General features: G+C 35.7%; 1 protein-coding gene across 11 annotated transcripts in view; it reads left to right on the top strand.

The window, feature by feature from the left end:
- Positions 1 to 17,372, top strand: part of BDP1 (B double prime 1, subunit of RNA polymerase III transcription initiation factor IIIB) — a 51,473-nt gene that overhangs the window by 11,350 nt on the left and 22,751 nt on the right. For 10 of the 11 annotated variants that reach the window (XM_026083822.1, XM_026083830.1, XM_026083824.1 and 7 more), the window contains exons 8-24: positions 205 to 259; positions 921 to 1,064; positions 2,690 to 2,974; positions 3,297 to 3,468; positions 4,561 to 4,720; positions 6,616 to 6,692; positions 8,137 to 8,281; positions 8,446 to 8,522; positions 9,248 to 9,407; positions 9,818 to 9,900; positions 11,059 to 11,290; positions 11,776 to 11,966; positions 12,656 to 12,863; positions 13,365 to 13,549; positions 14,124 to 14,340; positions 15,874 to 15,989; positions 16,669 to 16,888. In XM_026083822.1, the coding sequence (XP_025939607.1) occupies positions 205 to 259; positions 921 to 1,064; positions 2,690 to 2,974; positions 3,297 to 3,468; positions 4,561 to 4,720; positions 6,616 to 6,692; positions 8,137 to 8,281; positions 8,446 to 8,522; positions 9,248 to 9,407; positions 9,818 to 9,900; positions 11,059 to 11,290; positions 11,776 to 11,966; positions 12,656 to 12,863; positions 13,365 to 13,549; positions 14,124 to 14,340; positions 15,874 to 15,989; positions 16,669 to 16,888 (2,727 nt within the window). The remainder of the gene's footprint in view (positions 1 to 204; positions 260 to 920; positions 1,065 to 2,689; positions 2,975 to 3,296; positions 3,469 to 4,560; positions 4,721 to 6,615; positions 6,693 to 8,136; positions 8,282 to 8,445; positions 8,523 to 9,247; positions 9,408 to 9,817; positions 9,901 to 11,058; positions 11,291 to 11,775; positions 11,967 to 12,655; positions 12,864 to 13,364; positions 13,550 to 14,123; positions 14,341 to 15,873; positions 15,990 to 16,668; positions 16,889 to 17,372) is intronic. The other variant, XM_026083823.1, reaches the window with a different exon arrangement.

Below are 17,372 nucleotides of genomic sequence, written 5' to 3'. Positions count from 1 at the left end.
CAAATTTTAGCTTTCTGTGTAAAAAATTAATGACAAAAACTTTTGTGTTCTGTGAGCATGCTTGTAAGATTTAACAACTTCAGTTCCTAGAAAATTTTATTACTAGAAAAAAGTTTAAAAACTTCCTCTTGATCTGTGTTGTACAAACAGTTATATTGTTGCATTTCTTGCTTATTTAAAGATAAACATAAATTTTATTTTTAGAATAAGTTCAAACGTGAGGAAAAAGCAAATGGATGGAGGATAGACAAAGCTTTCAGTAAGTAAAGAAAACGCACCCCACCCCACAATGACTCAGTTAAATGCAGTCATCTTTCTTCATTGTCATTTTTGTGCTTTGTCTGGCTTGAATTAATTATATGAAAAAGTTTTTGCTCTTAAATGAATTTAGGAGTTACACTCTCATGGTTTTTATAACAAGTATAATTCACAGTAAGATCTTTAGGTTTAATTTGTGGCTTTGTATTGATCCAGTACATGAGATTGATATAAACTTTCAGTTAAAGATTATTCTGGTTCACTGGAATTTAGAGCACAGTTACTAATTGTAAACTGCTTTGAGACTCTTTAAATGCTTTATATGTTTTTTGAATGGGCCACGTAAGTCTTCGATTAGCACATTAATTCATTATTTGATACTATGKTACAATTTATGTATTTGTCACTTCTCAGATTTTCTAAACTGCTAAATATTGTACCCTTTCTGCAATCTGTTTTTTAAAAACAAGCTACCACAGTCCTTATATGTCACCTCTATCTAGTTTCTGCTCAAGTGATATTCAAAAAGAATTCTCTGTTTAAATATGTAATTGTTGCTTTTAAATATCATAACATGTACCAGTGATTATTTTACAAAAGCAGAAATTTGGGAAGATTGTCAGCTACAAAATCTCCTGCATTTCTTTGTTTTAATTGGACAGAAGAAAAGCGGCCCTTTGATTTTGAGTTTTTTGCTCAGCTGCTTGAGAAGGTCTTGGCAGATGAGGAAAAGAGGAAGCAAAAGACTGCTAAAAACCAGAAGCCAAAAGAAAAGAGGCCGTCAAGGACTCGGAAGAAACCAAAAGGTACTTCAAAAGAATGCTTGAGGATACTATTATGGAGCAGTGGTGTTAATGTTGCTTCAGTAATATATTGCTAACAAAGTAAAAATCGCATAGGGGATCTTTTTCTCCCCTGTTCTGAATAGGGCAAGAGAATTCTGGGTTCATAGTGTAATTCTTTTTCAGATGTAGGTTGCTTATGTGCAGGATGGTAATAATTGTTAGCAACCAGTTTCTTGAGGGGTGCTTTCTGTAGGCCACGCTAAGATTACTGCTCTTCCGGCATCTGAAACACTGGACTACTAAAAGGGATATTTTAATTTAATAATTAATAAGTATCTTCATGAGTTACTGGTAAACTCACCTTTTAGAATCCTTGGGCCAAAACCTTGTTTTCTTCTGTGACTTTTCATTTAAATTTTAACTTTTTTTTTTAAGATGCTGTTTCTCCTTTAGCTGCATTTTGACCCCTAAAATCTGAAGACTATAATTCTTTTCAGGGAATCTTGTAAAAGCTGTTTTTGTTTTCTTGTCTGTTTAAAATAAAGTATAAAGATTATGTTTAATTACAGCTGATCATTGTATAGTGTCTTACTACTTTAGTACCCGTGAAAGGACTTTTCACAGATGTGTTTAAATTAAAAACAATTGGACTGACATCATTTGATTGAATTCCCTGTTAATTTTGTGGGTTTTTTTTTTTCCTGAATATTTGTTCTTAATACCATTAACAAGGAAATGGGTTCTTGTGGAAGAAACAAGTGAACAGCCCTTAAAAGGGATCCTAGCTAGGAAGTAACATCTCAATTTAGTTCTTAAAATTAAAATTCTTAAAAATTGATTTAGTTCTTAAAAGATTGTTGCCTTTCTCTAGCCTTGATTTCAGATCCAATTTAGTAAAAATGTCCCACATAGTAGGTTTTATAGCTACATGTAGAAATTCTGTTCGTAGTCTTTAATTATAGGTTAATTGTATTTTGTGTGTAAAATAGTGTGAGCATGTATAAGAATTAAGAAAGCATGTATAAGAATAATAAAAATGGTGGAGAGAAAGTACTTGGTGGTTGTGTGATGTTCTACATAAATACACGATGACAACCAAAATGTTCTGGAAAAGGGAGGGAGAAGAATTTTAGAAGCTGGTTAAGCAGGAAAAGAACTTACAAATTTTTAGCTAGAAAATAATTAAGCTTTCTTATGCAAATAAATGATTAACTAAAATAAATCTCTTGATCAAAATTACTTTTTCATGGCATACTTTCTGCAGCCATAATTACCTTTTTCTGTAGAGACAGGAAAATTGTTTTCAGGGATGGCAATGCCTATTTTTCGTGGACCTAAAAGTGATTGTGTAACTTCCTAAAAAGTATTAGAACAAGAACATTTGCTTAATACATCCTGTATTGACTTTACACTGATGGAAGTGTTATCTTATGCACAGAATGTGTTCTGTATTTAGTGCTGCAGTTAATCTCTGCTGAAGCTTTTCTTTTTAATCAGTGACTGACTTATGAACCTGCTTGTATGCCTAATGATCTATCAACACTGATACATGAATTCAAAAGATGTTGCTATTGGAAATATCTTTGAGATTTATGGCTCCTAATACTTTATCAGCCTATTAATCAGGAACCATACTGTCTCAATAGCGAAAGCTGCCAGTGCAGAAGCTGCTAGTGATGGAGATAATTCTCAGAAAGCCAGAATTTCTGATGGAGAAACAGAAGCAGATGCTGTGACAGCTGAGAAGGAAAATGAAGAATCTTTGGGTGTTTCTGAACGGACGGAAGAACAGGTTGCATTAGAGCCAGCGTTAGCAAAAAAGAAGAGAAAAAGAGGGAGAAAAGATGATCTTGAACAGGAAGTGGAGAATCTTCCAGAAGAGACGGCAGTCCCTTCAAAAATTGCTGTCGAAGGGAAATCCTCTAAGAAAAGTAAGAGACAAAAATACTCGCCTGTAAATCTTCAAATACAAAGTCTTTATGTAAAGACACTATAGTCTTAAAAATGAGAACTGGGATTTTGTTTTGTTACTGATCTTCCTTGAAAGGTTATAGAACTGTGCCTTTCAAGAAGTTAGCTTTCATACTAAATCTAAACGTTATGTTTTATTTTAGCTGAGAGCAAGTCTCTTAAACTTTAATTATGTAATTTCTGCTGGGATTTTCTTTGTTCTTGATTGTAGCTGGTATGTGAGAATTGGAATTCTGTGCTGTTACCCAGAATGTCCRAATTGATTTCATTCTTATTTATTAGTAGGAAAAAGTTCAGTATGTGATACAAACGGTGATGGTCATACTACCTTGGGAGAAGAACTGGACAATGTTACTGAAGAAAAGCAAGACCATACTCCTGTTCTAGAGGAGGAGAGATCAGAATCCTGTTTACCAGTGGATGGCATAACTGAAAGCGATCTCAATTTATGCAGGTAATTTTTGCAATAGAAAGCTTAGGCTTTAAAATGGTTTATTTTTTAAAATTGCTTGAATTTGTTGATTCTTACCATCATGTTAATTAACATAGATGGGCAGGATTTTCAGTTTCTCAGAACTGCGAAGGTGTGCCCTGCTACGTTGTAATCATTTGCTTTCAATTTACACCCTCAATGCATTCTCTGCCCTGATGCTCTCCTTGTAAATCAGTTTACATCAACATTAAAATCCCATCCAAAATTACTTTCTTTTTTTTGGAGGGTGCTGGTGGTGGGGGGGTGAAGTGCTTGAAGACTGGCCTATCCTAAACATTGGCTTAAAACTCTTAACAGTACTACTAATATTTCTCTCAAAAGAGTGCTTGGTAATGTTGCTAGGTAGTGTTGCTATACACTTGGAATTTTTTAATAGGGGTTTCCTTGTGAGAAAGGAAAATTGCTCAGATTTTATTTGTGCTGAACTTGCCTCTTGGGTTGACAGGCAAGATTTTAGTCTCAGTTTTGGGCATTTTTTTTACCAGAAAGAATGTGAATATTTGTATTTTATTTTATTTTTTTTATATATGAAAGTGGTAAATCTAAAAACTTTCTGTGAAGCTGTCCCTGCTGCTTTGGAATTTTGCATGTTAAGTGCTCTATATAGTTATATTGTAATTGTTTGCTGTTTTCATACAGTTTTCTTGAAACATTTACAGGCTTTAATCTCTCACAGGAGGTATATGGAAGAACAGAGTAATTCTTATTTTTGAACTCAATGTAGATTGTTATGGAAGATCAGGAAAGTTCTTTTGTGTACAGTGTTTTAAATTATAAAGTCTGTTTTTAAGGCTGTATCTAGTCTAGAATATACGGATGGTATTTTTAACTCTTCTTGTAATGGCATTGCAAAAGTACAAAAGTGGTTTTAAAGCTCATGTCATGAGGATATCACTACAAGTTACAGGTTTTTTAGAGAATCTGACAAGCATCTAATCTGTAGAAATTGCATACCGCTGTAAATCTAAATTTTACTGTGCAACTTAATCTGTAAATAATATTAGCTTTCTATTAAAATATATTTACGTTTTCATGTGCTTTTATTGATTTCAGCTTTCAAGATGGCAATGATAGTATGCTAGAAACAGAATCTGCTAAACTGAGAATGCTAGATATTGGAGATGAAGTACCACAGGAAAGCCAGCTTTCAAAGTTCCCAATTTCAAAGATTAAAAACAAGGAAAGACAGTCTGAAGAAACTGCAGAAGCAAAGGTATTTTTATTAAGTGATTCTGTTTTCTTAAGATCTTTCTGTTTACCATTAGTAGTGTTTATGTAAATTAAAGCTGTTTTTCGATATGTTTTTGTAATGTTTTTACCACTTGGTGCACAAAAGGCAACAAACCTGAGACCATCAACAAAATTTAAATGCTTTTAATTTAGTTAGCCTTAATTTTTTTTTGTTTTTGTTTTGCTTTTGTTATACTAAACCTATTCAGAGTATAATGTTCATGTTTGGCTTATCTCATGATCTGAACATTTAAACAGTTTAATTATTCAAAATTGAAGGACTATAATATCAAAAATTGAAGCACTATAATATCAGCGGTGAAGTTTGATGTGCTGCCTTGGGGCAAGTTTCTGCTGGTCTGTGATGTTGACAGCTGATTTGGATGGGAAGAGTATAGGACTGTCTGTGTTGCCTCAAAATGTAGACCTCTGTATCCTCTCATCCCTGGCTGGTATGAGGTGTTTCAGGAAAAATATAGGAAACTGGACCAAGATTGAATGATCTTTCCTCAGGTATGCTCTAATCAGTGCTAGCAGTTTAGGACCTTCTTGAAATTGCATCTGGCTTCTTTCATAGCCCTTGATGGACCTCTTATCCATCCATTTGTCTAGCTGACTTTTTGGATCTATCTGTACTTCTGTCATTAACTGCATACTACAGCTGAGAGTTCCTTATTTTATGCACTGCATGAAAAAGTATATTCTTCAGATTATTTTAAGCCTGCTGCCTGATAGCTTAATATGATGCACTCTACTTCCATTATTATATTCCTGTTCATCTTCTCCAAGCTATTCTTGTTTTTACTGCTGTGCTGTTTTATCCAGTGGTATCTTTTTCAAACTGAAGAGTCCTGGTCTTAAATTTCTCCTTATGTGGAAAATGTTCTGTTTCTCTGATCATTCTTCTGTCCTTTTATCACTAACTCATTTTTGGAACTCGATAGCATCCTCTTTGAAGGCCTGTGTGGGGGGGAATGAATTACTTTTCTTCTTGTGCTTTCTAAGATGAAAAATGATTTTATGGATAAAACTTGATGTGAGAGATCAGGAAATTCTAAGTGTTAACATTTCCATAAGGTCTTGGGCAAATTATTAATGCTTTGGCCTCTATTTTAGATTCTGTTTCCTAAAATAATTTCTTCATTCCTAATAGAAAAATAACTACTTAATATCTTCATAAATACTAAATGCTTGTAGTGGGAAGTGTTAGAACAATGCATTCTCTTGATATTAGTTGGTATAATATTTATAAAAAATAACGAACTGAACAGGTCAATGTGCCATATACATCAGCTGAACATAATTAAGTAGCTAAGCTTTCAAACAAATTAATTATGGCTCTTTGACATAAGAAAGTCTTAAAATCTTGCAAAACTGGTAATTTCAAAAGATCAACTATTCAGTTACAATTCTTTTGGCCTGCTATGGTTAACTTAAATTAAAACTAATGGAACACAATTACTGACTTGATTTGAAATAGCCAGCCAGCCAGTAGTGTGAAAGATGATTCTATTAACAGGATGAAAAAGTGGATAAAGGAGAGAAAAATATCTTTATTCAATAGGTTTTTATCTTAATGCACTAAATAAATTCTATATAAACTTTGCTGTATTTGTGATTAGGTTTCTATGCTGTGATTTTTTTTTTTTCCCCTCTCATTTTCAGAGTTATGGTCAGTCATCTCTGAGGAAAAAGACTTAAATACTGGACTTGGAAACTAGTAATAGCTGATACTGCCTAAAGAGTCCGTTATCAGCTTCACCAGATTAAAAGACAGAGGAGTCTTGTTCGTGTTTCTACTTGTCATTATCTTACAGCAAGGGGTTCTTCAATGTTGGAAAGCTGAAGTAATAAACACTTGTTTGTTTTCTTACTCAGAACAAAGATGTATATGACTCATGTAAACCAGATGAAAAGGAGAGTGCATCAAATGGTGATTTTCAGTCTGAAATAATGTGAGTAGAATTATTTTACCTTGCGTTAGTACTTGAGCTAAACTTGCATTTACTTAATTTGGATATAAACTCTGTTTAATYATACTAGGATTAGATGGTAGAGCACGATGGCTTTTCTTCCTTATTCAAGAAGGACTTTTGGTAGGAATTTTGATTACTGAGGAGTGGTACTTTGGTCAAAGCTTAGACTATTACCTGAGAATGAGGAGGAAGACTTAACTAAGCTTAGAAATGCTAGTCCTTCTACGGTCAGTTACAGCAAGAGAGATTTCTCTGAAGAAGTTTTGCCATTTTGCATGGGAATGTCAGTTGTGAAAGTTGGCTTAAAAAAGGGCCTTGTTGGTTTCTTTGAAACTGGCAGATGTCCATCAGAGCTCATTAGCTGCACACCCCACATGTATAATGTATTCATACCTTTATAATTGGGCACTGTTGCTCTTTGTAATTTAATGCAAGAGTCTAAGTTGAAGGACATCTCTCTGGAAGGTACTCCCATCTGTCTTGACTATTCTCCTTTATGAAGTTAATTTTTGTGACTATTTTTTACAGGGATGTCTGTAACTGAGCAGTGGTGCTCAATCCTCTTGTGTGCCTAAGGTTTCCAGTTAATATGATCAGAGACTTAAAAATCCATAGTATGATTCTTTAAAGTTGATTTAGAGATAATGTTCTAGTTTACATTTAGTTAGCAGCACTTCTAAATATGAAAGTTTCATCCTTCTGTCCTTCCCTTATTGAAGGACAGGTCACTCTCATGGAAAGGATTGTCACAGTTTTATTTGCCCTGTCTTAGGAAATATATAAGATAAGGTAGTAGTTCCCCATTTGAAGATTATTGATAATCTTACTGACAACTTTTTTGACTCTGGTAAACAGTGTGTGGAATCTAGGAAACTCCTACTGCAATCATTAAGGATGCAGAGATTGATATGTGCTTCTCATTCTTCAAGAGCGTTTGGGTGCTGGCAGTGGGACAAAGAGTTTGAAAACAGCAGATCATAGTTCTGTGAATTTGATAGCCCTGAAAGGGGAGGGACAGGAAAGGGGGACAGAAAATTTTGTATATGAAGTAAATCTGTTGTACTTCTGAAGCATCTTACTATTGTTTAATTTTTAGTTTCTATTGAAATCAGTAAGCCTGTTCTCACTAGCTTCAATTCTGAATCCCCAGGGAAGGAGGTATTCCTACTGTAGCAGCAAGAGACAATTCCTTCTGGTATTTTAAAATTGGATTCCAGTGAAAGCCAGCAAAGGTCTTGAGGTTTACTTGAGATTCTATCCTTTAAGTAATAACATATATTCTAAGAGTGATCTAATAAACTGACAAAAAATGTATCTTTATTACCCATTCAGTCCATGCTGCTCTTTAAGTACATCTTGGACCATATGAAACATTAACTTTCTCTCCAGCAATAATATAAAATCCCTTTTTTTATGTCTTAAGGGAAACTGAAAAGCCAGCACCCAAAGGGCACTTTCAAAGACCTAAACCCAATTTAGCAAAATCATCTGGAAGGAGAGAAGCAGCAACCCAAGAAAAACTGGAGGCTGAGACTTCCTCTTCAAAGCTTGTGAATGAAACTGAAAAGGTCAGGAGGAGAAATGTTGCTTAATATGCTATACTGTTGATATTGTATCCRTTTTGATCAGTGCTGATCCTGTGGACTAACTACACTCTAATATGGGTTCTGAGGACTGCCTTTGAGGTATCTGTTCATTTGTCCAAGAATAATATTTCTTGTCTTAATTTCAGTGCATCGTGGAAGACAGTGGAAGTAACAGAAATGAAATCACAGMAGTAGAGAACGTAGTTTTGGAGACTAAATCGGAGTGAGTATTAAGTTCATTTTTCTAGTCTACTGGTGTTAACTTACAACTTTGACTATAATTGTTAATTTATTCTGTTTAGTGCTATTATAAAAAGGTCTTTATGCAGCACTAGTTGGGAAGATTTGTATTCATCTTATATTTGGCTTCTGCATTTTCTTGGATGGTATCAAATGGTACTACTGGAGAGGCTACGTGCTTCTTTCTTGGGAAGGTGAAGAAAGCATTACTTTATAGAGAGTCAAATTTGCTTGGAATTTGGGGGAAAAATAGCAGTAACTGAACATTAATATAGAGGTGAGACAGAGTTGCACAGGACTAAACCAGACTTTACTAGGAATGTAGATCTATGGCTTTGACTTTCTCCCACCCTCGTTTCCCAACTAATGGCTCAGCTTTTGATGCTTGCAGAAGCAGCTATGGCATGCAGTCTACTTAAGGTCCTCATTTGTGGTATTTTGAAATCTTTCAGAGAAGGTGGCAGAAGGTGATAACTTTATATCCTCTTAATGGGAAAATAAATGAAATTTCCACAATGCAAGACCAAAGCAGATTTTGTGCTCATATGAAGAAACTTGCATAAGTGGGTGCAAATCTTTCCAAAGACAACGCAATATAAGATTCATTTCCAGTAAAGAAAGCTGTGCAGGTCACTGAGTACTACATAGGCTTGATATTAGGGAGTAAATATCATCGTTGTGAATCCTTTGCTAATCTCTCTTGTGCAGAGAACCTGAAAAAACCGTAATTGCAAAGACAGTAGTTAGAGGGTGTCAACAGCATTTTAAACCTAACATTACAAGAGCATCTGGAAAGAAAGAAGAGCCTGAAAAAGATGCAGGAAAAGATAAAATGTCCCATCCAGAGCCTAAGGAAGAAATTGGAAAGGTATTTAATTAAATAAGATAACTGAAAATAATGTGTTTAGCTAAAAAAATCCCTGTTGAATGTAACTGCAACACTATCTTTTTTTGCTGAATGTGACCAGAAATCAACCACTTGCTTAATCTGCAGTGACAGTGTGATATTGCTTAGAGGATTCAGGTAAGCTGGGAGTTTTTCACACATATAGTAGATGCCAGTAATCTCTCATGTCCTGCAGCAAATACAAGCTTGTATGTTTGATCTAGATTTTACTGCACCTTTCTAGCTGATGTGAAATTTACCCTATGAATCTTCTGTGTCTGTCATAGCATCCCATTTCATATCCTATTTTGAACAGTTATCTGGCTTGTTGGGTAATCCTGTGCTTGATAAATGTAACAGAATTAATGTCTTAATGTTCTATTTCTATTCAGAATACTGACCAAAGTAATGGGTGTGATACTACCAGTGGAGAATCTGCAGGAAAACGTGATAAAGTCTTGGAGACAATGTCTCGGTAAGTATGTGAAAAATGAGGAGCCACGCACTGCTCTCCAGCTCTTTGCCATCCCTYTCACTTCTGGTAGTATTATATGGAATGGTAATTATAGAACTTTCTTGAGAAATTTCTGCAGTGAGAGGGAAGTTGAGGGAAGAAAAAGAACCTTTTTTTTTTATGCATGGATTACATAGATTAACCATTTTTGTTTTTAAAGCAGTGCTCTTAAATGAGACTTCAAGCATGATAAATGTAAAAAAATTGAACGCTAGTCCCTTTAAAACAAGCCTTCTCCGCTAGCTTTAATACTCAAATACATCCATTTCAGTGGTGGAAAATTTTACCTATTTAAATAATAGGAATAAGTGTTTGTTCTTAAAGCGTAATTAAGTGTCAGATGCCTGGGATTAGGGGRAAAAAAAAAAATGTGTGGGCAGCTTAATGCATATGTTAATTAAGAAATGTTTCCTGCTTTTCTCTTCAGTGGAGAAATGGTAGCTGTAGTGTAAATGCTCTGAGGAGTGTATTTTACAGGAAAGGTGGTAAAACATGTTCTTTTTATTTTTAAAGGTGGATAGTTGAAGAGGATGGAGGGAGGTAAACCGGGGTTTGATCTGGTAGAAAAATATTTTAGCTGTTATTTCTTTCATGAACCATGCTACATAGTGCTCAGGGTGAAAAGGCATAAAAGCTGATTGCTGGTTTTAATAATGTGCTGCTGACATTTTCATGTTAGTAAGATTATGGATGAAGTTAATTGTATAGTCTCTGAATGTTTGTAACTTAACCCTTTGGGCCCTTCATTAAATTAAGTTCATGTGCCTCTAGGGCCGATAGGAAAATGAGAAGAGCTATTATGGGTCAGAGGTCTGTCTAGAGGCAGATAGAAACATGAGAAGAACCTGTTATGGGGTGAGAAAAGGTCTGTCTAGTGTGGTATCCTGTCTCCTGTGGGGAAAGAAGAACAGGGCAAACAAATGCTAATTTCTCAAGTACTCTTTCAGCCTCCARCAGATATACTTCTGACTTCTAAGTTAGCAGTGAATAGCTCAATTCTAAGTAAGTGTATGTTAATAAGTGGGGGCAAAGAGAAGAGGTGGGGGGAATATTGCTTCTCTGAGATCCCTGCAACTTTCAGACATCTTATGTACTTACGAATCATATGTGTTTTTCCAGGTCTAATGAAACAGCAGGTTTACAAGAGGACAGCAAACAGACTGTGCTGAAACAGGCACTGCTAAAGAGAGGCCGAATGCCAAGACCAAAACCTAATATAGGAAGAACTGCTGCAAGGCATGAAGTCCAAACACAGAAAAAAGATCCCGAAGAGGAGAAAACTCCATGTGGAGAAGTGGAAAAGGGTGCGACTCACCCTAGGAATGAAAAAAATGATTCATGCCTCAAAGACGTGAGTTTCCTACTCCTGAACAGTTGGAGGTGTTTGCAGTTGGAAGTGTGCGGTTAGGCACGCTTTTTTCTCTGGTGCCCAAGCAGATGCCTTAGTAACAAAGATCGAGATGCTTACCACATTGTTCTTTCAGAATTATTTGAAATGTCATAGAATTTCCGAATGTTTGCATTTAGATCCTGTTCTCCGTGGAGAGAGATTGCATCCCACTTTTCATATCTGATACCACCCCTAACACAATGGAGAAGTGCAGAACAGAAAGGATAGTCTTAGAAAAGAAACCATTTCAAATAGTATATAGAAAAATAACAAATTTGAATTTTTATTTTAAAAGTATCTAGTGATGTTAGTTGGTTGCACAGGAAGTAAGATCTTTTTAAGCATTTTTGTAGAAGAGGCACTAAAAGAACCCCCCCGCCCTTCTAAGGGGGAGGTTGAGCATATCTTTTTTTTTTTTCTTAGAGTGAAATTTATATTCCTTTTAGGATGTGATGGATTGTGAAAACACTCAGCCATGTATCTTGGTGTTAGAAGAGGATGTCTCTGCAGATTCTGAGAAGATGGACTCAATACGTGCAAGCCAATGTTCCCCCAAAAAATCCTCAGAAGTTGAAAGCTGTGAATGTGAAAAGGAATCTTCAGATGTCTTGAATGATGTTTCAGATTTCAATACAGAGTAAGTTTGTTTTTTAAATGGAGGGGTGATTAAAAAACATTAACTCTAGGTATTTTACATTCAGCTCCAGCAACTAAAACTGTTACAGCTATAAACTCATCATAGATATACAACTTATTTTTAATTGAGACAATACTAGAATAAAAAACACCTGTGAAAGTACTAAATTTATCTGTTGTTGGCATATAATATTGAGTGCAGTTTTTAAAAAAAATACCTTTTTTCTGGTGCCCAGTTCCTGTATTTACCTTCTCCATGTTAGTCCTAAAAATACACCCCTATGTGCTTATGTAAATCCTTGAGTATAGGGTTTTGGTTTCCTGTTAAGTTGTGCTTTTAAAGACCTGGATTGTAAATCTACTGTGTAGTTCTAGATGTGATTAGACAAAGAAAGAAATCTGTAAAACACTTGTTGTGACTGGAAGTTGCAGTTGTTCTGAAACTGTTCATTTTGTACTTGTCTTTGACCATTTATAAGATGCACAGGTTTTTGATTGGTGATGTGTTTGATATGACCTTGCTTGATCTTTTTTCAATGTCAGTTACTTTGGCTATTGCTCTAAGAAAGCTAAGAATTTTTATACTTGACTCCTGTATTGGAGAGAATCACATACAAGTACATCATGTATGACCTGGAGAGCCACTCTTGTCCCTGCCTTTGATCATACTTTTATTTTTTTGTTTTGTAGGAAATCTGGTCCTCAGAAGCAAGAGGAGAAAACCATTGTTTCATCAGCTCAGCTATTGAGAAGTCGATTCCAGAGACCAAAGCCAAATTTAGGAAAGATAACTGGTAGAAAGGATGTGCTGGATGTAAATAAAGGTGTATCACAGACTGATAGCAATAAGGAAGAAAGTTTGACGCAGTGTAACAATGAATGTAGCACCCTTCCTGATGTAAGCTTTTTTTCCCCTTTAGTTCTAGCTGAGCCTTTGGGTCTGTGGAACTGAAGGGAATGCTGATGATTTTTTGAAAACACAAGTTAATCTTTCTTGAAACAAAATTTTTTCAAGAGCTGAAGTTTTCTAAATAGAAACTCCCCTACCTTCCACTTAACTGTGCGAGGAATAATACCTTACATCCATTGTATATTTTGTTATGTTTCCAAACGTTTTTCTGACCTGATGTAGGCTTGTAGAGATGACAGTGAAGAAAGAAAAGTACTAATAAAAGATGGCAAAGAAGAAATCTGGAAGAAATCAGTTTAGTTTAAAAGAAACAAGTGTGTATTTTTCTTGGAAGGCCTGGGAAGTTATTAGTAAGCAGTTAATTGGAATTTCTCTGCAGGAAATATGTTAGAGTGATTAATACTGAACTTCATGAACATCATGATATGTCCTTTTCTGTTTAAATTAGCATCATGAATTTTTCTGGTTCATGTGTTTTTACTTTTTTAGAGAACAGAAAAATGTGAAGTCCTGCAGTCATTAGAATCCTTAGGAAAGGAAAACTCTGGCTCTCAGGAAGTTTCTGGAAGGCCAAGTTATCAGTCCCCAGAGATGCTTTCAAGATCAGAAGATGGTGAACTCGAGTCTTGTCCACCTGTAGATAACCAAGAAGAAATGTCAGCTACTGATGCAAGGTAAAGCCGCTTCTGTTTTTTAATTGTAACAATGAAGACATGTTAAAAGGCAATCATTGTGCCAATGGATTTCTAACTGGCAAAGAAAATCTAATAAAAATACCTGATGAGATGACAGTTCTCATAGTTTCAGCATCGGTTATATTAAAATTCCAGTTATTTCTATGCCATGAATCAAATTAATGAGCGTTCATTTTTACAGCTGGTATTTTGTCATAATTGACTTAATCATCTGAAACACTAGATGCGTTTAGTTTAAGCAGAAGAATGTTAGTTTGCTTTTCAGAGAAACCATGTGAAAATTGCTTTGGTTTTATAGTAATAAGCGGACAGTAAGACAATGCCTCCAGTGAATGAGTTAGTTAATTCTGTTGTTGAAGTAGTTAGACTGGTGCTTTACATTTCTTAATGAAACAAAGATTTCTGTGTATAGGTTAAACTCAGAAGAACTTTGTTTACCTGTTTCTTTTAAAAATTCAGAGATGTGTTTTATAGGTAAATATAACTGGCCTGTGGTTTTTAATGGCAAGCTTTTATATTAAGTTTCAGGGTTTTTTTTTCTTGTCTGACTTAGGCTTGACAGCAAAAATACTACTCAAGAAGAAAGCAAACCAACTTCTCTTCAACCTGTGCAGTTAGTGAGGGGCCGATTCCAGAGGCACAAGCCAAACTTAAGAAGGACTGTGGGAAGGAAGGAATTACAAACAGAAAAAAATGAGTGGGATAAGAAACCTCAAGCAGAGCAGCTGGTGTTGCAAAAAGACGAATTGGCCAATGCTGTGTCTGTTGTCGTAAGTCTAATAAGAATAAATTCTTTGCCTCCAAAAAATTGCTTTCAGGTTGCATGTTCTGTTTCATGAAGTTACATTAGAACACTTAAGAAGCATTTCCTGAAGCTGAAATGCCATGTTGTATAGAAACCCCCCCAAAACCCTGGTATGTTGAGATAATGCAGGTATGAAATGATGAAATCTACAACCTGTATTACTCATATCCTCTGGAAAATGAGGATGTGATTTTTGGTTGGATTGCATGATAGGAAAGGATTATGCACATTTAGGGAATTCTAGAAGAAAAGTGCATTTTATATATAGCAGTATAAAAATGAGGTTTTTGCTCATTTTATCTTTTCTGTTTGGATGAATCAAGTCTGTGTTGAGGAATCCAGCATAAAGTATCAAGAGAAGGCAGAGGAACAGTTATTTTTATGTAAGAATTAAGTTTTGCCTGGCTTCACCATTACAGTGTTTAACTCAATTTACCTGTGTAAAGTAGAGGATATTTACCTACATTGTATGTCTGACAGACACTTTACTAGGTGCTGTAAAAGTATAAAAATCCTTAAGAGCCACTGTAGTATTAAACTCTCTGTAACCATTTTGTGGGTTGCAGATGAATGATGCCATGGATGCAGGCGTGAATTGGTTCTGTGCAGAGTTGACTGAGATCTCAAATGTAGCCTGAACTTTCTATGATTGACTCATTTGTGGAGTAGGTACAGCTGCTCTTGTTTTTGAACCYGTGTAGAGCTAGCTTTGAGTACTTGTGTGAGAGGAGAGAGAGAGGAGCAGAAGACGCATACTGCAGATGCACTCAGTACCCCAGGGGCACTGCTCGTGCCCAGCTGAGTTAGTTGCTTACGGTTCAGCTTTGTCTCTTCTAGACCTGAGGCCCGTGGACTGTGCACATGCATCTGCTCTGTGTGGTACAAACGCGTAGAGCCACTGCAGGGTGCAGAGGTCTGATGCTCCTCTGTGCTAATAAAGCTGATAAAGCTGTCTGGGACCTGGGGTGCTGAGGGGTGTGTTTGAGTGGTGTCTCTGTAGAACCAGTGTGGCAAATTTCAGAAGTAAAACTAATAAACCTTTCTGAGTCTGAGGTTATTTTGTGACAGCTAGGGTGTGTCTGTGCTGTGCTCTAATGTGTCCAAATTTCAAAGGTTTTCCAAAGCCTTTTCAGAGGCCTCTATGCATTGTTTCCCTAGTGCTCCATGTAATACAGAGTGGTTTGAGTGAAAAACAGACAAGTGTTATCCATAATGCTTCGGTGCCTATGGTAGTGGTGAAGAGGCTAACTCTAGGCAGCCCAGGACTGAAAAAACTTATGTTCCTGCATGCCTTTTTAATTGATTTATGTGCTCAGGCAGGTTACTCTCAATAAAACAGCATGATTCTCTTCTTTGTTCACGTCGGGAAATTAGCAGTGAGAGCTGTAGTTTATGCTTGCTTTTCTAATAAAACACATTTCTGTTCTAAAAATTTGCTTGATTCTCCTTTTTTTTCATGCTACAAGGCATAATGCTTATATTTTGTTGCAAATTAAAGGGTGAAAATGAAGTTATATTGCATCAAGCTGATGTGTTGAGTGATGAGGAACAGGCACAGCAAGAGGAGCCTCAGGTGCCCCGTATTTCTGAAAATGCATTGTATAAACAAAGCAGGTGAGGTTAGAGTCTAGCAAAATTATGTTTAAAAATTTTTCATCTGGTGTATAAATTAGACATTTCTGCAGAAGTCAGTTGTTTTGTTCCTTGTTTCCTGTCTTTCTCTAATGCTTAGGTTTCAGTGCCTGCTTGACAGCTTCTTGCCATGTTTTCAGAATACGTTTTTAGTTGAATTGAACTACTTGTAATTGTTTATCTGGTACAGTCTTGCTCCGTTTGAGTTCATGCTCTTTTTGACCAAGCTTTTCTATTATTGGGTTTGTATTTCCATGTACAGTGATCATACATGTAAAGCTCATAAATTTTGCAAAGTGCCAGAGTTCTGTCTTTTATTGGTGCTGGTGTGCTCTTCAATTTTACTATTGCTTGTGTTAAAAAATTTTTTGAACATATATTAAGTTGCAGGTTCTTTGATGTTGATATGATTAGCAACACAAATTTGTTTTTGCTGTCAAAAATGTTTTGACAATGAAATTTCCTTATTCCTTGTCAAATCTTAACCATAAATGCCAAAAATAGAGGCTGTTTTCCTGATTTTTAAACAAAACATAYGGTATATCAGAGTTTCTAATCATCTTGTATAAGTGTTGATTCAAAATTTAATGTATGCAGAAGTGTTTTCTTCCCCACGTCCAACTGAAGTCAAGTGACTTTTGTTTTTTTTTAAATGCACTAGTGCTGAAAAATCCATTTCCCTGGAAGGCAAGCTGGTTGCCCTCAGACCAGCACAACTCTTAAGGAATCGATTTCAGAGGGCTAGACCAAACCTAGGAAGAGCATATAGCAAAAAAGAATCTCCAGTGCCGCCAAAAGTTGCTGCTCCAGTTGAAGAAGAAGCAGAAAAAGGAGAGAGTCTCCCTGTCATAGAAGAGTCTGAGGAACCTCTTTCCTCAAAAGTGAGAATTCTGTCTAGATCCTTCTGACTGTGCTTCTTGATACTTATCTCTGCACCAGCTGTTGTTATGAAGTGTCTAAATAAGCTGCTTTCAACCTATAAATTAATTTTTGACTAGTGAGAATTATATTCTTGCTGGGTATTTGCACCCTAATATGATGTCTCTTAAAATTCTGTGTTAATGACGCACTACTCGTGTCTACATTTTTTTTGTTAAATCTAAAGACTCATCCTGTTATTCACTTAAACTTTAAAATTTCAGTCATGTACATGATAATTAATAGTTATGTGCATGGCATATTTCTGTTGCTGGGTTTCTTCTGAATCCATTGATGGCTGGTCACAAAGGAATATATGGATGTCTTCCCTAAAGGAAAAGGGAACAGTGATAGGTGCCATAAACTACTAGAAAATTTTTGAGTGAAGTTTTGTTTCAAATTAACACCTAGATTGTAACTTGCAATGGTTTATTTTACATATGATAT

Source organism: Apteryx rowi, unplaced genomic scaffold, assembly GCF_003343035.1.
Source record: "Apteryx rowi isolate R43461 unplaced genomic scaffold, aptRow1 scaffold_616, whole genome shotgun sequence".
NCBI lineage: Eukaryota > Metazoa > Chordata > Aves > Apterygiformes > Apterygidae > Apteryx > Apteryx rowi.
Note: the sequence above shows the minus strand (reverse complement) of the source record. Positions and strands in the feature narration are given on the sequence as shown.